Here is a 25,142-nt window from a genome sequence, read left to right on the forward strand (position 1 = left end):
TTACTATATAAAGAAGGTTTATTATTTTACCATGGGCCCAAATGGCTCTCAATTCTTTCTCAAAGGACAAAACAGTGATTTTCAAATCTGCTATCTTTTGATGTTGGAGGATGTGCTATTTGGCCACTATACACTTCAAATTGAATTATTCACTTTTTTTTTTTTGTATTTGAGATTATATCCTAAAATAACAAAGCAGAGCTGGGATTAATATTCAGGAAACTTGTCTTTGAAACATCCAAAGCACTGGGCATCTGTTGTAAAAGTTACTCCATTCTTCATGGAATTCGTGTTCTGTTCTTCCTTCTGTACATTTGCCCAGTTTCTGAGAAAAAGCAGAAGAGGAGGAGCAATTTATTACCTCTTTAGTGTTCTACAATCATCCCTCCTCCCACCTTCATGATATAAAAGCATTCAACTGGAAGATCAGAACAAAGGTTGTGAATATATACCCAGGAAAGATGTGGATGATGGATCACATGTGGATAATGGCAGGCTTGTAGGAATGAAAGACACTCTAATACCTACTTAGCTATATCCCAATAAGGACTATCATTTTCAGAGGACTGAACCAAATGATTTCAAACAAGATATGATTTAAGATTTCTTAATTCTAAAACTTGCCAAATGAAATGGCTGATTATTTTCTTTTCTTGAGGAATGAGACTTCTGAAGAGTTTTATCAGAAGAAAAGAGAGAACTTTTGATTAGTCACAGAAGAGAAAAACTGCAGAATGTTACAAGCCTTGTTCATAATTACTTCCGCATAAAGTTCAGATCTATAAAAACAGCTGCCTAAATATCTGTGGTCTCAGTAATCTTATTATCAGATAAGGAATGTACCCTTAGATTTTCTCAGATATATTATTGTGACTTATATAAATAGTATGACCAGAAATACTTTTAAAACAGCTGGAGATATTTCCTAATCTTTCAGGTTTTGCTTTTACATTCACACAGAGATTTAAAGTTGTATTTGATTTGGGGAGAACATATAAGTATATATGCATTTGTGTATGTTTGTATGTGACATAAATGCATGTTTAAAGCTTCATATAGGATTCCTTTTCTAAAAGTTAAAGTAAATGTGAAATTGTCTCAGATTTTTGATGAGGGAAAACAAAGCAATGAGCCTCTGAGTAGAACAGTCTCCACTTAGGTAAATATTCAGTTATTCTGCCTGGCTGAATACCATTAACTGACTACTCTATTTCAAATTTTTCTTGAGTGCTCTTACGTTAATGGTTTTCATAAAGTGGCTTCATCTTATCGTTCAAAGTATGTCATAATTCTAGTTTTGTAAAAAATAAAAAAAATATATAAATATTATATATACATAGAGAAGGTCTAAAACAATATACATTTAATGTTAATTGGGAGTTGTCCCTGGAGGAGAGAGTCAGAGTGATTGTATTTTCTTTTTGCCTATTTTTTCCTAATCTATATATAATCCATAATTACCCATGGATAAATTACACCATAAAATAGAAATTTACAATAATAGAGATATTCCCTATAGGGTTTTTAATATAATTTTCTGATTAGGAAATTCTTATTCTGTACTTTTGTCTATAAATGTAACTGAGAGAAGACAAACCAGAAGTGAGTGTTTTTCCTACATCAGGATTATGTTGTGCGTAGCCTTTCCCCTCTTTTCTTGTGCCACTGGTTTGTATGACATGATCAAAGTTTTCCTCCCCTTTTACTTTAACCCATTAGTACTCAGAATCTGGCAGGAGAATGAGCAGAGAAATTAAAGTAGGATAATGTGAGAATTCAGGAGGGGCTGGGAAAGGCCACATGTGAATCTCCACTTAATATTACACTCTAGAAAGATTTGGCTGACAACTGTCATGTGGATTAGTCTTAAAGATCATGTAGGTAAGGGCCAGGGGATTGTTTTGAGATAGAAAAGAGAACCGTCTCCTGAATTCTAACTCCATTAGCTCCCCATCTTTGGTGATTTTGAGATGGGTACTTGATGGCTGCCCTTTTGGCTCTCTGTCCTATAGTCTGCTGCCACTTGGAGCATCAAGAAGGACTATGTGAGGGCACCTGGGTGGCTAGTTGACTAAGCATCTGATTCTTGATTTCGGCTCAGGTCATGATCTCAGGGTTTGTGAGTTCAAGCCCCACATGGGGCTCCATGCTAACAGCATATGGAGCTCTGAGTTGTCAGCGCAGACATTCTCTCTCTCCCTCTGTCTCTGACCCTCCCCCACTTTTTCTTGCATGTGCGTGCATGCGCATACTCTCTCTCTCTCTCTCTTTGTCTCTCTTTCTCTCTCTCAAAATAAAAATAAATAAACTTAAAAAAAAGAAGGACTATGTATTGCAGCTGATGTTTTGCTCCCCTGGGTACATCTGGGGAGGGGCTACACCCTCAGCCATGATTATAACTATTGTGTCATATGCTCTGTATACGGGATCCATAAAGTTAGCAGAGATACAATACAGAAAATGCAGCAGTGAAGATTTTGTGGCAGCCCAAGAAGTAAAATAAAAGAACAGAAAGAGGAAGAAAAAAGAGGAAGTATTGAGAAAAGTAAATGGGTAAGTCTGATGTGTAAATATGGAAGGGCTAAGAAAGACCACCTGAAGATTCTAACAAGAATCAGTGCAAGTCTTTAGTCATAAGATGAAGAGCAATGTATGAAGCAGTGTCCCTCAGAGGGCAAGCTCAGGATATCCAGAGAGCTTTAGTCCATAATGCTCACCAGCCAGACTTTTTATTCAGGGACTTGTCATGGCATTTCACAAATACCACAGATGCCTTTCCTTTCTGCAGATGAGATACTTTCTCCCTGGAACAGAAGATTACCCTGTAGAATAAAATGGATGTAAACATATAAGGGAAAATAGAAACAACTGTTCAAAAATATATGGTTTGGTCAAGGATCTTTAAATCCTACATGATCAGTCTGATTAATTGTTTTGATATTTCTAATAGCTCACTGTTTAAAGTTAGGTCATTCTGGTCAGCAATACATCTGAATCATAGGGTTATTTGAGGGCCTAATCACAGTTCAGCAATAAAGGTAGTCAATCTGGACAGCTTGGAGCAACCTTAAAATCACAAGGCTTTCACCATGAGATAATACAAGATCCACTTTACCACTTCTTTGTATCTACATTAAGGAATTCACAAACCATCCTTCAACTGGCCCTGTTAGAGAAACAAATGCTCTGCAGAGCCTCTCCATCCACAACCTCCTTTTTGTTTGTTTTGTTTTGTTTGTTATAAAAGAAAATGACCAGAGGGAAATAATTTATCATTCCTAATTTAAAGAGTCATTTTTATATGAAATTTATTGTCACATTGGTTACCATACAACACCCAGTGCTCATCCCAACAGGTGCCCTACTCAATGCCCATCACCCACTTTCCCCTCTTCCCCACCCACCCCCCATCAACCCTCAGTTTATTCTCAGTTTTTAAGAGTCTCTTATGCTTTGGCTCCCTCCCTGGCTAACTTTTTTTTTCTTCCCCTCCCCCATGGTTTCTGTTAAGTTTCTCAGGATCCACATAAGAGTGAAAACATATGGTATCTGTCTTTCTCTATATGACTTATCTCACTAAGAGTCATTTTTATTACCAATAATGGAACACTATAGTTTGCAAAAATCCCTATAAATTTAGTGTACACGTTTTAAAATCTCTGGGGCTCTCTATTCAATTTCTTTATAGATATATGTGAGGTGGGGTTGGGGAGATGGATGAAGATACCTTGGAATCTCATTCTTGAAGATGTTGGTTTTAATCTTTGAATGTCAAAGTGACATCTCTGAGGTTCTTTCCACAACTGTTTTGTACTTGCAAGAAACAGTGCTAAAATAGGGGCATTTGTACCCCAATGTTTATAGCAGCACTCTCAATAATAGCCAAATTATGGAAAGAGCCTAAATGTCCATCAACTGATGAATGGATAAAGAAATTGTGGTTTATATACACAATGGAGTACTATGTGGGAATGAGAAAGAATGAAATATGGCCCTTCGTAGCAACGTGGATGGAACTGGAGAGTGTGATGCTAAGTGAAATAAACCATACAGAGAAAGACAGATACCATATGTTTTCACTCTTATGTGGATCCTGAGAAACTTAACAGAAACCCATGGGGGAGGGGAAGAAAAAAAAAGAGGTTAGAGTGGGAGAGAGCCAAAGCATAAGAGACTGTTAAAAACTGAGAACAAACTGAGGGTTGATGGGGGGTGGGAGGGAGGGAGGGTGGGTGATGGGTATTGAGGAGGGCACATTTTGGGATGAGCACTGGGTGTTGTATGGAAACCAATTTGACAATAAATTTCATGTATTGAAAAAAAGAAACAGTGCTAAAATAGAAGCTGAGATCCTCATCTCAGCTCTCGGTCAATAATTGGGACCAGTTCAGGGCTTATGTTTTCTTTCATGAAATTCAGAAATACTATTACTTCCCTAGTAATGATAATAAAAGAACACTCCTCCCCCAAATTATAGGTGTAATTATCTAGATGATATAGTTTTAAAGACAAAGCTTACTAAAGTTCCACCTGAACGTTGAAGGCTCCAAGAGTACCCTCCCAAGGTAATGACAGGGTAAGCCTAACGTGAATGGAAAGAAATTGATTTAATTACTTTTTTTGAGTCTCTCCTGCTTTTACTCTGATCTTCTCAATAGTAAACCCAGGGCTGCTCCACCAGTCTGACCAGCTGAAGTATGAATCGCTCTTCCATTTGAGTTTCAACATTAGCAGTTCCCCAATATCCACTTCCGTGTAAATTAGAAAAGAGTATGTCTTATTCGCAGAAATTTCAGGCCTGAATAAAAAATCAGCATATTTGGTTAGTTCTGTGTTTTTTTGTTTGTTTGTTTTTGTTTTTGTTTTGTTTTGTTTTGTTTTTTCATTTTTCTTCCTCCCAAGGCATAAATAGCTTTGTTGTTTGGGAGATATCTTAAAAATACAAAAAGTGTCCAAAAAAATATTCCAGATGAAGATCAATGGCATTTAGTGACTTTTAAAAGACATCTACACCCTTTTAATCTATTCTAACTTTTACCCAAAAAATGTGAACTATTTAATACAATTCTTAAGAAAAAATCCATAAATGAATCATTCAGAGACATTATATTCATTTTCATATATCCTCTTTCAATCTGTACTGCTATGTGAACATTTTTACTTTGTTACAATCATAGCATACATATAATTCTCTATTCTTTCTTTGTTTACTTCATATTTTACCTTCCATTTTTCACCATGTTTTACCTGTTTTTCTATAATTATAGGTTTTAGAAACTAGATAGATTTTAGTGACTTATTAAACCACAATTCATTTAACCATTGCCTCAATGTTGGGTACTTATTTATTTCTAATTTATGCTATTGTATGTACCGTGTGAATATCTTTTGTCATAAAGCTTTTTTTTTAAATTTTTAATGTTTATTTTATTTTTGAGAGAGAGACAGAACATGAGTAGGGGAAGGGCAGACACACAGAATCTGAAGCAGGCTCCAGGCTCTGAGCTGTCAGCACAGAGCCCAACACAGGGCTCAAACTCACGAACCGCGAGATCATGACCTGAGCCGAAGGCAGACGCTTAACCGAATGAGCCACCCAGGCGTCTCCATAAAGCTTTTTTTTTTTAAAAAATTCTGTTGTGGGGCGCCTGGGTGGTTTAGTTGGTTAAGCATCTGACTTTTGATTTTGGCTCAGGTCATGATCTCACAGTTTGTGAGACTGAGCCCTGTGTCAGGTTCTGTACTGGCAGTGCATAGCCTGCTTGGGATTCTCTCTCTCTTTCTCTCTCTGTCTCTCCCCTGCTCATGCACTTTCTCTCTCTCAAATTGCATAAATAAAACATTTTTTTAAAATTCTGTTGAATATCTCTTTTTCTACTCTTCTTCTGTTCTAGGGACCAAAGGCAGTTAGCAGTGCCATGATAAACCCACATGCTGGAGGTAACGCCAAGTGGTTACTCACAGGGTGAAAGGAATGTTCTCACTCTCAGCCACAGTGCCATACAGAGAAATCTCAAAGACCTGGTTGGTCTGTGTATCACTCTCAGTCCCAGAAAAATGTATCTTTACTTGGTAATGGAAGACTATAAGGAAAAAATTGGAACAAGTGCTAATCAGTTTTTATGGAAACATCACAGCCCCCAAATAAGCAGGCAATTCAGAACCACAGACTACCTCACTAGTGATTAAATAAGAAGTGCTCACACACAACCATCACTGTGGATTGGAAAGATTTCTTCATGTCTGCACAGTGTTTGTTACTCAAATTTTCAGACCTTGAATTCCACTCCTTTTTAGAAAAGTGTGATTTCAGTGCATAGGAAGAATCTAGGTATATCTGAATTGTCAAGCAGCCCTAGATTGTAGTCATCTTTGATTGGGTACAAGGGAAATCAAATCAAGAAACCAAACTACACATGATTCTTTCTTCATGAACTAGGCCCTTCCTTGGCCATCTTGTCCCTGAATATCTGTATAAAGCATATTTGGCATTTGTTAATGGAACACTGTGATTGTGTTTTTTCATGTTTTATGAGTATGTCTGACACTCTACCCTATGTGTAAATTCCTTCAGGTCAGAGGATCATGTTTATCCTCTTTATCCCCCCATCATCTAGCACAGAGTAGGTATTATAGCAGGCTCACAATAAAACTTATTATTTGAATCATCATTGAGGCTATAAAGACTTCCAGTTCTTAAAGTGTTTGGGAGAGCTTCTGGAAGCAAGTACTTGAACTTCTACATCATCTCTTCCCTGTTCTCTCTATCTCTACTAAAACCCCTGTGTAGATGGAATGGAGGGAGGTTAAGGGGATAAGAAACACAGCAGGCTTAACACACAGCTACTAACGAGTAGAAGAGAAACTGTTTCTCTTCAGTGGAGCCCTTGCAGGACTCACCATAGACCAGAGCAGGAGAAGCTGATACTGCTGCAGTGACCCCAAGAACAGTGATGGAGCACTGCATGGCACTGAGCAGGATGCCTGGGGATGAGTAATACCCACCAGGTCTCCAAAAGATTCCACCCTCCTCTCTACCTCACACACACTTTTCTCATTCTGAAAAGTCAGGGAAACTAAGGGTTTCCTCGTTGCTTAAAAGGTTTCCTTGAACTATTGCTGCTCTAAACCTCTGGGCAACCAAATACACCTCTACAGAAGTTCTAACACACTTTACAAGTGGGTGCCTCTATCAGATACATTTTTACCTTGGAAAACTGTATTTCAGTATCATCCCTTCCCCTGGACTTCTCCCTGGACTCCACATAAGTTAGCTTTTCTGGATTAGTTCCTCTTGCTAGATTTACCTAATTATCTCCTTTCTTGTCTCCCCTCAATCTGTATAAATCTTGCTCTAAATAAGCTGCCAAGTTTGAAATTCACTTGGGAACAAATTAATGACAAAATGGAAATATCTTACAGGTTTGGTATATTCTCTCTCCCAGGAATAGTTGAATTTTAAAATACAGATAGCTCTTGCCTAAAGCAAACTTTAGGAGTTGGCAAACCTTTTCTGTGAGGGGCCAGATGGTAAATAATTTAGGCTTTGTGGGCCATACAGTCTCTGTCCCAATTACTTAATGTGGTAGCACAAAAGCACCCTTAGTCAATTAAAAACAAAAAATGAATGTGTGTAGTTGTGTTCTAATAAAACTTTATTTACAAAAGCAGGTAAGGGGCTAGATTTGGCCTCCTGGGCCTTGGTTTGCTGGCCCTAGATAGATAGATGGTTTCAAATGAGCTCTGAGCCTGGTTCTAATGGGCTAGCCCATGCTAATGGTCACAATTACAGAGAAGGGTGGCAAGCAAGACTATTACAGAGGTTAATGCAGGTTGTACCCTGGGCCTTACTGGCAATGTGAATTGAGAGCTTCAGTAAAATGGACCAGTACAACTCCCTCTCTAGCAACAGAAATACAGTGAGGGTTCAGGGTTTAATAAAATCATTGCACTACTTCTGTTGTAATGGACAGACTCGGTACATGTGATGCAATGAGTGTGATAAAAAAATATGATCAAACTGATTTTCCTCATTTACAACATTCTCCAGCCTACCTTTGTAAGGCATCTGAGACCGAGTCTTCAGGTACATTTTGCTGCTTCTTTTGGCTCTGACCTTATTGATCTCATAACCCAAATTGTTGCAACGGTTTTTTCTACAACTCAGACAAAGCCCTTTCTCAAAGGCTTCCTTTGAATTGCACCGGTAGGCCTTACTCGGGTTTTCTTCATTCAACAGAGAATCAATAAAGAGATGAATGGAGCGCTCATGGGAACACTTCACTAGCTGGTCCACATCTGGAGAACAAGAGACAAAAAGAAAATTTAACTCCATGAAAGTCCACAATGAGTGTTTCATCTCACATGTCTAAACTAGTTAAATGTGGTGTCAGAATAAAATTACCTAAGAATCTAGTCCTATGACTCCTTGATGTAAGTCCTATTTAAGGAGGTATTCTTGATGGGAGTTTCTTACCTATCTCTAAGAGTGTTAAAATTGCAAATTTGCAGAGAACTTTTGACTTTTTTGCTGTCTTTTATTTGTATGTTTATGAGGATCTAAGTAAGAGACATTCAAGGCAGAAGTTGACTTCCCCCAGTTTGTCACATCCTTCTCTTATATTGAAAACATAAAATACTTCTACATGGACCTAGAAACAATATCACAAAAGGCAGAATTATTAAATGAATAGTATTTTAACGTAGATACTATGTATAATTGGAGGTTGTGTTACTACTGATTTTTGCATTAAATGAATCACAGAAATAATCAGTAATGTAATAGAAGTGTATCTATTACCATAAGCTTCTATAACAATTAAAAATAGTAGCATTATGCTGTAAGTCCTATAACATGTGCACAAAAGACCTATAGTCAATATCTACAGGTAAGTTTAATTGCCCACAAAGGATGCAAAGATCCCTTAAAACAAATTATAAATTTAACACAAACATGATTATTGAAGTAAATATTAAGACAATATTAAATTATATTTTCTTCTTTAAATTTTGGAATATTTATTTTTAGAGAATGGAGATTTGTTTCTTATTTTTACTTTCTCTCTAAAAGGCTAACAAAATTAATTTGGACTAATTAACATGCCTTTTATTTTCAATCAATTAAAAATAAATCTTATGGTTTCACAACTATATTCAGAATATAACAACATGTGCCAGAAGTCATTTTATGCTGCTATTATCCAAGGCAATGGAGTTTTCTTGTATAGATCTCACCTTTCTTTTCTTTTATCTCTGGAAGCTTAGTACTCACTCACTCAGTATTGTAGTCTATAATATAATACATAAAAGAAAAAAAATGTTTGTCTATCTGATCAAAGGAAGTACTAAGGTATAAAGGTGATTATGCTGACTATGATAGCTTCTTCAGAAATTATCTTGGCTAAATGTGTATACTTTAATATACACATTTGCATACACATTGCATACTTGTGGGGAATGGGTAGAAGACTGGGTCAATAAGAATTAAGAACAACACTTATGTTTAATTAACTTCTAAATCATATTTACCTCCAAGGCCTCTCTCTGCAATCACACGGATAGCTTCCCCAATGTTACATCCTGGTTGAAAAGTGCCTCCATTAGGATAAATGTCAACATGTCCTACTGGTTTCTGGATTCCAATACTTCGGCCAGGTGACCCTCTGGTGAATGTGTGTAAGACATCTACAAAATCTGCATCATCAGGAGAAAGGCGACTTGGAGCTTCTGCATATTCAAAGTTAGGTCCAGCTGGATCTAGTCCTTAATGAGGGGGGAAAAAAAAGACCTCACATATTTTTTAATTCCCATTAATTTTAGTCTCCATTAGCATTAGACAATGCTAATGTCACCTTGGCATTCAATTGTTCATCATTTGAATGTAACTGGCAGCCACATAGATTTTTATTAGCTCCTTATCCTAGTGATTGGATCATTAAGTTACTGAGAGTCATAGAAGTAGGCTTAGCTCTTTCTGAAAGGAATTTGAGTCTCTGAAACTTGCTATTAAATAGCAATTTCATTCAGAATAGCTAGATCTCCTTTTGTAAATTATTTTTGAACCTGTTGAGAAGGACTTCAAAGAGTGGTGAGTTCGTTCTTTTTCTTTTTTTTCAACGTTTATTTATTTATTTATTTATGGGACAGAGAGAGACATAGCTTGAACGGGGGAGGGGCAGAGAGAGAGGGAGACACAGAATCGGAAACAGGCTCCAGGCTCCAAGCCATCAGCCCAGAGCCTGACGCGGGGCTCGAACTCACGGAGCGCGAGATCGTGACCTGGCTGAAGTCGGACGCTTAACCGACTGCGCCACCCAGGCGCCCCTCTTTTTCTTTATGCATGCCAAATCATCTACTACCTTTGCCCTGGTTGACTGCCTTCTTTTTTCCAAACAGGCTCTGGTGTTGGTCCTTTTTCATTTATCCCAGTACTGATGTGAAATGTGACATACATGCCACCAAAGCACAGAGCCCAGGAGGATGGAAATGAGCTTCCCAGAGACCACTGAGCTTTTTGTGCTTAACTCTGCTCTATCTTTCTTCTGACAGTAGGTGGTATGTCTAGGACAGCTAGTGCCCATATTCTCTCCTTCTCCAGAAAAAAAAGTGCTCCCATAATATAATCAAATGGCTTGGCAAGCAGAGAGGAACACCACACACATATAGATATATTTTACAAACATTTTTATTCTATTTCCAAATGACAGGCATCTTGACTCTTCTGTGATAGACTACTGGCACTGTTTTCTTACCAGTAATTCTATTGACCTTCTTATTGGTCAGACTTCCTGCAATGCCAGCAGCATGAGCTCCAAGGCTGTATCCCAAGAGATGGACATTGTCCAGAGGATAGTGAAATTCCTCCTTTGGAAGAGAAAAAGAAAAAAGGGGTTCTTACAGTTCTGTACAAAAGATCAAAGCTAAATGAAAAATATTGTTTTGGAAATGCAGGCTATACTGAAAATTAATTCTACTTATTTAAATTTTGTGGTATAGATCAAAGAAACACTTTAGAGTTGAGATTTCTCTTTCTTTAACAACATATTTAAGTTACAAACTTTTTCCATACATCTGATATTGAAATGTATGGAAATGTGAATTTTCATTTATCTGAAAATATATGTATGCATGTACATGTGTATGTATAGCTGTATATTTATAAGTAGATATATGTATATGTGTGTGTATCTATATGTAGATAAACACATACATTAAATATATATTTAACTTTAAGCCAGTATTCCCTACTCTAAATACCCTACATCACTTTATTCTTTAAGTTAGCCAGGAAATGTCTTAAAACCAGAAAATATTATAGCAGGAATGGATCGCAGACACATATAGTCCATCCTCTTTATTCAATAGATAATAAGCCTGAGGTCGAGGCAGGTGATCTGATTTTCCCAGGTTCACTTTCCTGATAAGCAAAAGAGTCAAGAAAAGAGCTTTAATCTTTCTTTTTTTCTTTAGTTTTAGAGACAGGGAGTGTGCTCAAGTTGGGGAGAGAGGGAGAGAGAAAGAGAGGGAGAGTATCTCCAGCAGGCTCCACACTCAGGGCAAGAGCCCAATGCGGGGCTCAATCCCACAACCCTGGGCCCATGACCTGAGCTACAATCAAGAGTTGGACACTCAACCGACTGAACCACACAGGTACCCCAAGAACTTTTATCTTCTAACAGTCAGTCCAATAAACACAGCTTATTTTTTACCTCCACATATCTGGCTTAAATATTTTGGCCCTGTCAGAGTATTAGCCTCCTTTCAACCAATGCCAAGACACATTTCAAAGATAATTTTCAGAGGATGACCTCAGGAAAAAAGTGAATAAAAGTGGCAGCTAAGCCAGAAGTCCTGACCCTTAGCCATCTCATATCTACAGACTTTTCTTGCCAGTTTCTTCCTGGCTCAAATCCATCACTCCCCTAACCCTCAACAAAAATCTGGATCTTTAATCTACACTAAGCAATAGGTATTATTAATGCTTTCATGAAAGAGATTGGTATTCTAATGGGTCAAAGCCAACATAACATTTCCATGTGCCAGTCAACTGGTAAGGAAGGATTTGGCTGAACCTGACATCTTCCCTTTGTCCTGAAATAACAAGCTTTTGTCTGTTTTGCCCAATCACTTCTTGGTCTCACCAGATCTATTCACTATGAGAATATCGATAGGGAAGGGCAGGACTATGCTTTGGCTTTACAGTTTTATCATTCTTATCATAATACTGCTTTCTGGCTGAAAAATAACCACACCTATTCTGAAGATTTGAATTGCCCCAGATGAAAAGGAACAAAGACCAGCCATTTGTCCCACTCTGGCCAAGAGATCTGTTTTGGGCATGTAAGGCTTCTTCCCCCAATCTTACCGCCATCCAGTTGATAAACTTGGCCACATCCTTTCCCACCAGCTTGGTGTATCCCGCAGACACCGGATAATGCTGCTGGGCCCGTGACAGCCAGTCCACCACAATGACATTGGAATCTGGTTCCCTCTTGTACAGGGCAGCCACAAGTTTTGGCACCCAACTCTCATACATTCCTGTCACCTGAAAAGGATGATGCAAGCTTTCTTAAAATACCCACATACAACTTGTTATAGAGATGACAGCCTAATATACTTACGCTGAATGGAAAGAAAACAAACAAATCTGAAAGGTTGTCCATTAACTCAGGAAGAAAACTCAAACCATGCAAAACAGTGTTCAGAGACTTGTGACTCCACTTTATGAGGCAAATTTGAGTATGCCAAAGAAGGGTGTTGAGGTGAGGAATGGCAGACTACGGTTTACACCACCAATTTTTAAAAGCTTGGTTTATGAATTCTGTAAAACCAGTAATTTATATGAAAGATCAATCTGAATAAGCTAAAATTTTGCACTGGAGCTATAGACTATTTTATAATAAATTTAATTCAATTACTTTCAACTAGGCTAATAACTTATTCCCAACAAAATTAGTTTGGAGGATGTGAATGTACTCTTTTTTTCTTAAGAGTCATTTATTTACATACAACATTTGATGTGCTGATGAAAAAAAGTTTTAAGCATACTAATTCTAACAGAAGGTAAATTTATTTATCAATCTGTTTGTTAATACATAAGAAAATGATCAGTTTCAGTTCAGATTTTTTTTTTTACAATTCTCTCAAATTCTTAATTTTCAGAGTGGAAATTATTGAGAATTAATAGTCACATTTCTCAAATTAGATTGGCTCTGTTTGGAGATAAGGAGACTGCCAACTGTAATTCTTTACCTCTTGTTTAAGAAAGCCCCAAAATTCAAAGTCAAAAGAACTATAGAGTTCTCACATTAACTTTTTTTATGTAAAATTTTAATTTATGCTTTCAGAGAGGACATCAGACACTTCTGCAAAGATGCACACTTTAAAATAATCAAAACACATTTTTAAAAAAGCGAATTATAAAATTCTCCACCATCCTTCCATGAGCCTGCATGTAGCAGTAACTTGATTCAAATCCCCAAATCTCCCCACCTCTACCATGACCTGATAGAAATCATATTGTAGCCATAGTAAAAGTTACTCAAATATGTACTCAACAAAGAAGGTTCTGAAATATATATTTAAGGCAGCTTTTGAAGGGAGATCTATAAAACCTATATTCTTAGAATAATTCCAAAAGCAAATATAGGAGTCTTGAATTCCCAAACCAGTGGGCTTCATTTGGAACTTTGATCTTATATGGTGGATTCTTTCAGATTTATGCTTCCATTTTGTTTACTTTATTCTCTAGACTAAAACTATCAAAACCTGAGTTCTTGTTTCACTCCTGACACTAACAACTGCACAGCTTTTCACCTCATTGCTGTGGTAGGAAAAAGCAAGCCTGAAACTCAGGAGATCTTGGTTCCAGTCCCAGCTCTTCCAATAATTACTTCTATGAATGTAGGCACTGTTTTAACCTTTTAGGACACCTACAAAACAAAGGAGTTGGATTCAGATGATCTTGAAGTTACCCACCACCTCATAAATGTCTTCTTACAACCATTCTGACTTCCAGTCTACTTGCAGTGATATAATTAAAGCTATTGCCATTTCAAGCATAAAGAGAAAAAGAAAAAAAAGAAAAGAAAAAAAGGTACAAAGGTGACGTTGGCTCATTAGAAACTCATTTAATAAACCTTCTTTGAACATGTTTCGGTGAGGCTGCTTTAAGTCTAAGCACAGCCTGGGTCTTTGAGGAAACAGGCTAGAACACCGACCTAGCCTCAAATTCCTGTGAATTGGTCCTGTCTCCTCTTCTCCTCTCTTAGTGGTTGGGGGCTTGCCACACTTTTCAACTGCCTTTCAAGAGAGGATGATATCAGTTCTTCAGAATGAAACATTAACCACTCCTCCTTTCAGCTGGCATGAGGGCCTCCTACCACAATGAGAACTCTGTGCTTAGTGCACTGGTCTATGAAACCTAAGCAGGTGGCAAAGCTCCAGGACAGCTGTGTCTAAACAGCTTTCTGGGATGTGCCCTAAGCATACTACATGCTAAGCATTCTTTTGGATTTTCCATGGCAAAACTAAAGAATTTCCCCATTTCCCTTAGTCTTATGACCTTGAGTTGCTGAACAGCTTACCTCAGATAAGGCAGAAAAATCTTGCTTGCTCTAAGCTCCTATTATAAGTTTTTCTGTACTATCAATGTTTCCAAGTTAAGCAATCTATCAAAGAGCAAAAAACCCAACTTATTTCTACAGTGACTGATACTTTTATTAACTGTCTAAAAATGAATCTACTCCTTTCTCTTTTTTTAATCATAGGAAGAACTTTATTTTTTGTATTATTTTATTTTATTTTATTTATTTTTTAATAAGAGATTTAGTGTCAAATTGGTTTCCATACAACACTCGGTGCTCATCCCAACAGATACTCCTTTCTTTTTTAATTCAACATAAAATACTGCTGTAAGTACCCCTGAACAAAGGGGTGTAAAAGAAACCTTCTTTAACTCTAAAAAGTTTTTCTAGGGTTTTTTTCTAAGGTTCCTTAAATCAGCACAAAGTTTTTAAATCTTTGACTCAGATTCACAGGTGAACTGAAGCCTTTCTATGGCTAGATTAGTTACTGAATAGACCAACCAGCTAGCTTTTTATGATGAAAGTCAGTCCCACAGCCAATGGCCTAGCCTCTGAGCTCAGGCACTCAAAATGTCAGGACACATGATATGAAGAATATGGTGGGTTTAGTGGGCAGAAGGACCCATAATAGAAATTGGCACTATATACTGATACTGGGTTAGTTATGTCATCTTTGCATGAGAAGGAACTATGCTTTTTAAAAATTCTTAAAGCATCAAGTTCTCTCAGGGGATAAGAATGTGAGGTCTGAGACATTCAATTTATTGTGCCATATAAAATGTTTATTAAGCTTATTATACTTTTTACAAAGGTATTAAAACTCTATATACAATCAAAACATCTCTAAAACTACCAACAATTACTTTTTCTTATTAAATCTCTTAAATATAAAAAGATCCATGTTAATAATTTGAATATATAATTTTATCATAAGATATGTAATTTATTATGTTAACTTAGTAAATAGATGTTTAAAAAATAAACATCCATCTAAATTCTGTTAGTAGTTGCCTTCATCTCCATAAAGTTATAGCAATTATCCTATATTGTTAATAAGAATGGTACTTAAGTTACACAGGAAAATAAGTCAAGACTAGAAGTCTATCAATCCTTCTCTAATTCATCTCATTAGGATATATTTAGTATCTTTACTATATTCACAAGCTCCAACATAATGGAAAGATAATTTCTCTTTAACTTCCCATTTTATATAACTCCTTTTTATATAAAAGATGAAATTTGCTAACTAGGGTTTTAAAATATTAAAAACCAACTGAAGTAGTTAAGTAAGAACTGAACCATGTAAAGTGACTGCCACATATTTAGAGAGCACTACTTTATTCACATTCTTTATTTTGTTGTTGTTGTTTTCTTTTTTTAAGCTTTAATTTAATTTCCAGTTACTTAACATACAGTGTAATATTAGTTTCATGTGTAAAATTTAGTGATTCAACATTTCCATATAACATCTGGTGCTCATCACAAGTGCACTCCTTAATCCACATCACCTATTCACATTCTTTAAATGTAACCACAGTTTTCACCTTTTCTAATGATTTTGTGTGACACTTCCCTGGCTAGCCCTCTGTCATCTATAAAAAAGTTCCCTAAAGTTTACAATTGGAGAATGTTGGAAGTAGAGGGACAACTAGTCTAACCTCTTTGTCTTACACATCAGTCAACTGAGGCCCAGAGATAAGAAGTAGCATCAGTCACTTCACAGAGCTGGAGAATGGCAAAGCCAGAGCCAGAATCAATACTTCCTCACTCCACTCTAACCCTCTCCTCCCTCTGACAGGTTGTTTCCCTTAGGAAAGCATGTGCTTTGGCAATGTGCTACATGAATCAGGATCATACCAGGTGTGTACTGGTTTCCTAAACTGAAAATGTACATTCTGCTCTGTAGGTGAGCAAAGCCTTGTTTTCCCAACTCACAAGAATGGCTGATTCAAGGGCACCAACTATGGACTGTGGTAAAATGAAGGTAGGCACTATCTGGGGGGAAATACTCATGAACCTGTGATTTTAGGTTCCACAATCCCACCCTGAGTCAGAATTGCCTGTACTCAAGTTTAAAGTAAAGCCATAGGAGGGGCGCTTGGGTTGCTCAGGTCATAATCTCACTGTCCGTGGGTTTGACCCCCGCACCAGGCTCTGTGCTAACAGCCCAGAGCCTGGAGCCTGCTATGGATTCTGTGTCTCCCTCTCCCTCTGCCCCTCCCTCACTCATGCTCTGTCTCTCAAAAAGTGAATAAACATTAAAAAAATTTTTTTTAAATAAAAATGAAGTAAGGCCATAGGAAAGCAAGCAGAAGTACAGGATATATGAAGACTCATCACGGGGTTCCCAACAACTCATCACGGGGTCAAGATGCTTGGGTTACCCCAATCTCTTTCCCAAAAAGACTGTCTTACCGTCCAGCCATGGATCACCACAAAGGTTTTGCTGGTGTGGTTGAAGTGGCAGTTAGCCACAGATTCTGTCACTCCAGGAATGAGGTGGCAAGTATCTTCAGCTATGTCTTCAGGGGTCCTTAGAGCAAATTTACTTTCAATATCTATAAAATCTCTTCCTCCTGTAATTCCTGAAAAGGAAAAATTGGATAGGTGGCTAATTGGAGGGTTGTTTGTTTTATTTGTTGTTATGGTATGTTTTAGGTTTATAAGCAACTACCACCAATGATATTTTTATTTCTATTTTTTTTAATAAATGTAGATTGAGAGAGAATGACTTGGGGTGCCTGGGTGGCTCAGTCGGTTAAGCAAGAGAATGACTAATTCTCCATTAGTAATAGAAGTTGACAGAGACCAGAATCCAGGTCTCTTGGTTACAATTCAAAACTCATTCTCCTAAAGAACATTGGCTCATGGCTCTTGCATTGTAAAATTCCACTTATTTCATATATTATTTTTCACCCTCTTTCAATATTGGATTATATCAACATAATGCTTTTCCCAAAATGTTGTATAATAGGCTTGAGAAAAGGTTGTTTCCTTTGCAATAGCATAACTTTAAAAAATAATAGCAGTAAGAAAATTTGGAAGCTTGAGGAAGTTTTTATATGAAGTTGTTCCCACCCCCATAGCAAGGTACCTCAGTTAAAAATATTTTTGAAAAATCATTTAGTGGGTTGTTCAAAAATGCATATGTGTGAACTGGTTAATACTTTACCCAAATATTTTTTCTATTATTTCTTATGTCTTTACTGTCTTCTACACAAAGTCATAGCTTATAGCTTTGTCGTTTCAAAACTACAGCAAAGCAGGTTTGGGAAAGAATCCACTTTGATTCTTCATAGTCAATCCCAAAGTGAATAAGGAGAGAAATAAACTTCAGCCTACCATTTGAATCTCTTGACAATAACCCTAAATTTTGATAAACCTTCATCTAATACCACAGTGAATGCTTGAAATAAATTTTGCTGCAAATAAAATCAAACTCTTATACAAAGCAAACACAATCAAAGGGAAGTTATATTAGGGGAAATTATTTACTTTCTTGTCAAGACAAAAATTAAAAATTATTTACTATAAAATGGTAATAATTTGTAGATTTTAGATTCCTCTACTTAAAACTCAGATGATAAATAATTGGTACTTCTAATTTCTTAATCTAAATTTACTCTTTTCACAATTCAAATGCTGAAAATCTGTAATTTCAAATAACATTGCAAAAGCCAGGCCAAAATAAAAACAAGAATGATATGGTATAATGAATATACATGTATTCATGTAGCTAGCTGAGTACTGGTCAACTTTTTCCTTTTTAATTATTTTCTAAAATTCCTAAAGCAATATTGTGGCTACTTACTAAGTCATTCATTATAGGTGACAAGTTGATCTCTCTCTCTCTCTCTCTCTCTCTCTCTCATCTCTAGCACCTGAACATTCTAAGATAATTTATTCAAATAAGAGAGTGTGGTAAACTATTGCTATTTAAGGCTTTTTTTATTTACAGATAGTAAAATTGCACTTGTAAGCCATTCACCCATCAAAAATACAGTTCGCCTTCCATCTTATTTGAAAATGCAGGTCTTCCTTTTCCTTCCTAACCAGGTAGTATTCTGATGGCCTTATTATTTGCCTGATAGTAGAAAAAAATGTAGATTTTTAAATCTTAAATACCCAAGAAGGTATTCTGCTCTTAATTAAATCTTAAATACCCAAGAAGGTTTTTTTTTAATTGTTAGGAAGCGCTTTAGAAAATTTCAAACTAAATTAGTTTCACCTTGTCTCATCTCTCCACATCAAATAACTCATCCCTCCACAATAATCTTATTTTAACATATTTGATTATCAATCTTTTCGAAGTAGAAATCATCCAAGTGACCTGGCAGACATATCCCACCCACCACCTATTTGTTAAACTGTTATTTAAGACTACTGCTTTACATAGCTCCATAGGATGCCACTCACTTTGGTCTATTTTCCCCTAGAGTTATGCAACATGATGGTCCTAGAGTTGCTGGTGGTTTTGAAATAACTAAGGATATTCTCAGAAATTATTAAGGCTAGCTTTGTGAATTTCCATGAAAAAAAGTCTATTAAATTCATAGATTCTATACAGATTATCTGCATAGCCCATTGAGAGGTCCAATTTTCCACTACCAACATTTCCTGTTCGGTACATAACTTCTACATTTAAAAAAAAAGGAAATTCATACATTCTCAAACAAATTTGTATTTGGAGACTTTTATTTCACTTCTCAAGGAGATTAGTTTTTATTTTAAGTTACAGAAAGCATAATGAAGCATTTGACAGGAAGATTGCACCACTCTATATGCTATGTGCTGTTTTCAATTCTATGTCAGTTCTATACATGATCATAAATGGTATTAGTGTTTAGTCAGTTTTTCTTTCTCTTTGGCATTCTGACAGAAATTTTCACACTGCTGGTGTTTGTAAGAGTGTCTCAGCATCCTAAAGATGAATGTACTTTCCAAGCCTATCTTTTCACACAATTGATATGGGCCAGCTGTTACTTTTAGTTGTTCCAATATACACTAGAATTGCTCTTGCCTGACAGATGAAGTGATTTGACTCAATTGTTACTAAGGGAATTACTGATTTCCATACATGAAAATGATATTAATGACTGCACTTATCTTTCTAAGGGGATAAAGATCTTTTTTATCAGATCCCCTTAGAAATTAAAGCTACCTTAGGGTAGTGGGAAGGGGGCTGCCTAAGGTATATTCCTTTATAAGTGCTTCCATCCTGAATTCAACTTATCATAGCAACGTAACCACTCTGACTTGTTCCCATCAGATGGCCTTATTCAGCACTAAAGTAGGACTTGGATACCAGGCAAGTTACAAGTTAATGTATTTCTTGACTATGTAATCTTTATTTCTAAATTCTTAAATAGCTAAAATTCTAAGTGTATAAACAAAGACAAGGTATTTACTTAACATGGATAATAACTCACAGAGATGAAATTAGATTGAGAGGTGAAAGCGCTTTAAAGGTAAATTTATGGAGGGTATGTTATTGTTCCTAGGAAAGAAGAAATATTGAGCATCCCAGAAAAGATATTCTTTTTTCTTTAATTTTATTTTTTTTAATTTACATCCAAATTAGCTTATACTGTAACAATGATTTCAGGAGTAGATTCCTTAATGTCCCTTACCCATTTAGCCCATCCCCCTTCCAACAACCCCTCGAGTAACCCTCTGTTTGTTCTCCATATTTAAGAGTATCTATGTTTTGTCCCCCTACCCTGTTTTCATATTATTTTTACTTCCCTTTCCTTGCGTTCATCTGTTCTGTGTCTTAAAGCCCTCATATGAGTGAAGTCATATGATATTTGTCTTTCTCTGACTGACTAATTTCACTTAGCATAATCTGCTTTAGTTCCATCCACCAGCATTCTTCACAGAGCTAGAACAAACAATCCTAAAATTTGTATGGAACCAGAAAATACCCCAAATAGCCAAAACAGTCTTGAAAGAGAAAGCCAAAGCAGGAGGCATCACAATCCCAGACTTCAAGCTGTAATACAAAAGTGTAATTATCGGGGCGCCTGGGTGGCGCAGTCGGTTAAGCGTCCGACTTCAGCCAGGTCACGATCTCGCGGTCCATGAGTTCGAGCCCCGCGTCAGGCTCTGGGCTGATGGCTCAGAGCCTGGAGCCTGTTTCCGATTCTGTGTCTCCCTCTCTCTCTGCCCCTCCCCCGTTCATGCTTTGTCTCTCTCTGTCCCAAAAATAAATAAAAAACGTTGAAAAAAAAATTAAAAAAAAAAGTGTAATTATCAAGACAGTATGGTTCAGGCATAAAAAAAGATACTCAGATCAATGGAACAGAATAGAGACTCAAGAATTGGACCCAAAAATGTATGGCCAATTAATCTTTGACAAAGCAGGAAAGAATATCCAATGGAATAAAGACAGTCTCTTCAGCAAGTGGTGCTGGGAAAACTGGACAGCGACATGCAGAAGAATGAACCTGGAGACCACTTTATTATACCATACACAAAAATAAACACAAAATGGATGAAAGACCTAAATGTAAGACAGAAAGCCTCAAATTCCTCAAGGATAAAGCAGGCAAAAACCTCTTTGATCTTGGCCACAGCCACTTCTAACTCAACGCGTCTCCAGAGGCAAGGGAAACAAAAACAAAAATAAACTACTGGGACCTCATCAAAATAAAAAGCTTCTGCACAGCGAAGGAAACAATCAGCACAACTAAAAGGCAACTGACGGAATGAGAGAAGATATTTACAAATGACATATCAGATAAAGGGTTAGTATCCAAAATATAAAGAACTTACCAAACTCAACACCCAAAACACAAAGAATCCAGTGAAGAAATGGGCAAAAGACATGAATAGACACTTCTCCAGAAAAGATATTCTAAAGGCAGTTCACAGTTACCAGATGGATAGGATAAGCATGCATTTGAAGAAGAGGTACAAGAGTTCAATTATAATGCAATTCCCTTTAAGTTTCTAACCACCCCCCCCCACCCTCAACACACACACACACACGCACACACACCTAAAGGACTTCATCAGTAATTCACCTTCTCTCTGAAACTGATAGTCATACTTACTGACTCAGGCAGCTTCTGCAGAGTGCCAAAAGCCAAATTGAATGGGGGAAAAAAAAAAAGTTTGGTGAGGGGAAAAAAATCAACATCCTATTTGACGGAATTGATTAGTCTTTTCCAATGTAGACACCTAACAGATTTGCTTTTCATTTGTATGGAAAAGATGTTTGTGAAAACAGAATCAGTAAACTAGATAGCCCAATTTCTCCTCCCAAAATAAAGCAAAGAAGGAAGGCTAAGCTAAAAGTACACTGCCTGAAAGAAAGTGAAAATTTCCCACTGTTAACTCTTCCCCTGTGTCTCACTCCCACCTTTCAATACTACTATTCATCCATCCCTCCAGTGCTGAGCTCTACTCTATTTATGTGGAATCTGCTATTTTGCTGTCATTACCCATCACATTTAATTCACATGTTAGCCTGGAAATTCACTATGGCAGGTCAAATAGAAGTGCAGCTACTGAGCACTGACCCATATGCTCCTTGCTTAGCTCTTCAAGTTTCCTAATGAGGCTCTGCAGAGACTGAGGTGGCTCCAAGAACAAAGAGCCTGAGGGCAGTGCCTCATATCCTTACTTTCATCTTAGAAAAAAATCAAGAATAAGTAAAGTCAGAGCCCAGAGAAGGTGCTGCTTACCATTCTCTCACACTTGTATCCTTTGGCTATGAAATTCTTACATTCCTAGATGAATTCATTTGGAGGAGAAAAGGGGTGGAAATTTGCTGTGATGGGAGAGGCATAATATAAAGGGTGGGGGGTGGTGGAGTGAGAGTGGGAGGGAAGGATAGGAGGGATTAATTTCAAGTCTACTGAAAAATGATTCTTCCCTTAATACATTTACAGCCAGGAAAAGCACGTGTTGGTTAAAATCCAATTTAATTCATCAATCACAAAGTGTCTACTTAAATCAAAGAGTATGAATTAGAGGCACTTACAAGAATTTTTTTTCAAGATTTTATTTATTTTCTTAAGTGATCTCTACATATAATGTGGGGCTCAAACTCACAACCCAGAGATCAAGAGTCGCATGTTCCATCGGCTGAGGCAGCCAGGCACCCCAGCCTAAGAGAATTTTGAGTGCAGTCTGAACTCCTGATTTTAGAGTTGAGGAATCTAAAAACCAGAGAGGTGACACTGACTAGACCAGGAATTTAGGGTCATGAATTGCTAAGGAGCCAGCAAAAACAAACTGTGGACAACACATATTCGTGTGTTTATGGTAAAAGGAACATCACACCATGGTGTATTTTCTTAAATAAGAATTTGGAGTTTGTTCCTACCATTTTCTTGGAACTATGAAGGGAACATGACACTATATAAGATATTTAAGACTTTCTAATTGAACCTCCAATATTCTTAAACTGATTTGACAGAAAAGATACTTTTTTTATTCAATCATATTAATGAAATCTACTTTTTTTTTAAATAACCCTAACAAAAATGTTCTATCACAACACACTGCTGAAATAAACTTTCAACTGAAAAGTCATGGACAAACTTAACTATAACTTGAACGTCTGTGGACATGCTACCTGAGAGCACATCCAAGTGACACTGACCTAAATGCAATTTTACCAGGGAAGAGAGAAAAAAACGTTGCCTCCTTTTATAACTTGCTTCAGTTGGTTTTTGGTTGTTGTTGTATATTAGATGAACCAAAGTTCAAGGGCAGGCCTGCTGCCTCCATAGTGGAAGGGTCTGGAGCTGGGCCTGTGTCTTCCCTACAATAAAGAAATTCACATCTCTCCTGTAGCACCTTAACCCTAGCAAGCCAGGGGCTCCAGGGTGGTGACTGAGGTTCAAGGGTAAACTCCCTGAAGCCCCACTGCTAGCAGCTGCTTCTCAGGTCAGAGCAGGAGTGAGTTCCCAGGACATTAAGGGTAGCCAATTGCAAAACCAGCAACCCCCAAGTCAGTGGCGACAGACAGCTAGTCCCTGCGACACGTTATCAGGAGGGTCAACTCTTCCCTAGGTTTTCTGGGTGCTAAGAAAAGTTGCATCTGCAAGAATGGAAGCTAGGGAGGGGTGCCTGGGTGTCTCAGTCCCCTCAGGTCATGATCTCAAAGTTCCTGAGTTCAGCCCAGCGTGGGGCTCTAAGCTGAAAGGGACTTGCTTGGGATTCTATGTCTCCTCTCTCTGCCCCTCCCCGACTCATGCACGCTCTCTCCCTCTTCAATAAAAGAAAGAAAGAAGAAAGAAAGAAAGAAAGAAAGAAAGAAAGAAAGAAAGAAAGAGGAAGAAAGAAAGAAAGAAGAAAGAGAAAGAAGAAAGAAAAAGAAAGAAAGAAAGAGAAAGAAAGAAAATAGAAAGAAAGAAAGAGGAAGAGGAAAGAAAGAAAGAAAGAAAGAAGAAAGAGAAAGAAAGAAGAAAGAAAAAGAAAGAGAAAGAAAATGAAAGAAAGAAAGAAAGAAAGAAAGAAAGAAAGAAAGAAAGAAAGAAAGAAAGAAAGAAAAAGAAAGGAAACTGGCGAGCTTCCCAGCTCCGGAAGGGGTGCAGGCTGCTGGCACAGCAGGACTCGCTGCCACCTACGCGACTCAGTCCCCCACTACGCTGTCAAGGCAGAGAGCTGGTGCCCGGTGCTTCTAAGATACCCACAACGCTTCTTCCCCTCCTCTTCGTGGCCTTCTCCTACAGAAGCCGCCACTCTGTCGGTGCTCACGAAGGCCGGAGCCCGGGTCGCGGCTGCGCCAGGGTCACCTTGACCCGCGCGCCTTTCATTCCAGAGCCCGCATGCGAGAGAGTTATTATGGATCTCCACCATTTAAGTCCTTCCTCCGACCTCTCTTTGTCCGCCCCTCATGCTACCAGCTACTCTTCGTCTCTGAGCCTACGTACCCGGAAATATGGCCTCAGCCAGATCGGAAGGATCAACGAGGGAAAGACTCCAGCAAGACTCTAGCAAGATCGGAGGGAGAATTCCCTCCCTGCCCCTCCCGGATCCCAGCCCAGTGACTCTTCTCCCGGCCTGGCGCTCTGGCTAGGAAAGTTTCCAGGGTGCCTCTGCAACCCCTTTCAGTTTCCTCCTTCCCATCCTTGTAACTTGTGGAAGTGGCCACAGAGTGAAGTCTGCAGGTGGAGGGGAGTGTACACGCAAAACTTACTGTCGTCGGCAGCCACCCATCCACGGGTGGTGGTCAGAATCTGGAGCCATATGCCCAGAGCCATCAGGAACAGGGTTTTGCTCTCCATCTCCGGGCAAGGCTCTCTGTAGGAGCTACAGGGCTCTGGCAGGAGCGCGAACAGTGTTGGACCAGCTGAGCCTGAGACGGGAGCAGGCTGGAGGCGCGGTTCAGCGTGAGGCAAGTTGCCCTTTAAAACGCAGGGCAGGGCAGTTAGAAGTGGCAGGTTCCCTCTGAGGAGGAGAAGGGAGGATGGAGTCTGACACTGTTTCCACTGCACGGCTGCTTATGTGACTGGAAATATGCAAATAAACCTCATCATCTATTGGCTTTAAAATCAGAAGTTGGGGGGAGGGCTCTAAATTCTCTTCCAAGTATTTGAGCAA

General features: G+C 38.0%; 2 protein-coding genes across 2 annotated transcripts in view; both read right to left on the reverse strand.

Moving 5' to 3' along the window:
* On the reverse strand, positions 1–25,039 carry LPL (lipoprotein lipase). Its single transcript, XM_058720422.1, has 10 exons — positions 24,739–25,039; positions 17,001–17,170; positions 12,365–12,544; positions 10,752–10,863; positions 9,529–9,762; positions 8,056–8,298; positions 5,963–6,083; positions 4,616–4,798; positions 2,718–2,822; positions 1–325 (listed from the first exon to the last, which is right to left on the reverse strand). Coding segments are annotated over exons 1-10 (1,437 nt in total). The 5' UTR covers positions 24,827–25,039; the 3' UTR covers positions 1–324.
* Positions 1–25,142, reverse strand: part of LOC131506642 (uncharacterized) — a 171,926-nt gene that overhangs the window by 51,851 nt on the left and 94,933 nt on the right. The window lies entirely within an intron of this gene.

This window comes from Neofelis nebulosa, chromosome 3 (assembly GCF_028018385.1).
Source record: "Neofelis nebulosa isolate mNeoNeb1 chromosome 3, mNeoNeb1.pri, whole genome shotgun sequence".
Classification (NCBI taxonomy): domain Eukaryota; kingdom Metazoa; phylum Chordata; class Mammalia; order Carnivora; family Felidae; genus Neofelis; species Neofelis nebulosa.

Bases quoted from the DNA above. Each gene is read 5' to 3' on its own strand.
- LPL (XM_058720422.1), bottom strand. From the start codon at position 24,826: ATGGAGAGCAAAACCCTGTTCCTGATGGCTCTGGGCATATGGCTCCAG. The intron at 17,171-24,738 runs GTAAGTTTTGCG...TTTCCTTTTCAG, and splicing joins ATGGGTGGCTGCCGACGACA to GAATTACAGGAGGAAGAGAT. The intron at 4,799-5,962 runs GTGAGTAACCAC...TTTTTTATTCAG, and splicing joins GAGAACATTCCTTTCACCCT to GCCTGAAATTTCTGCGAATA.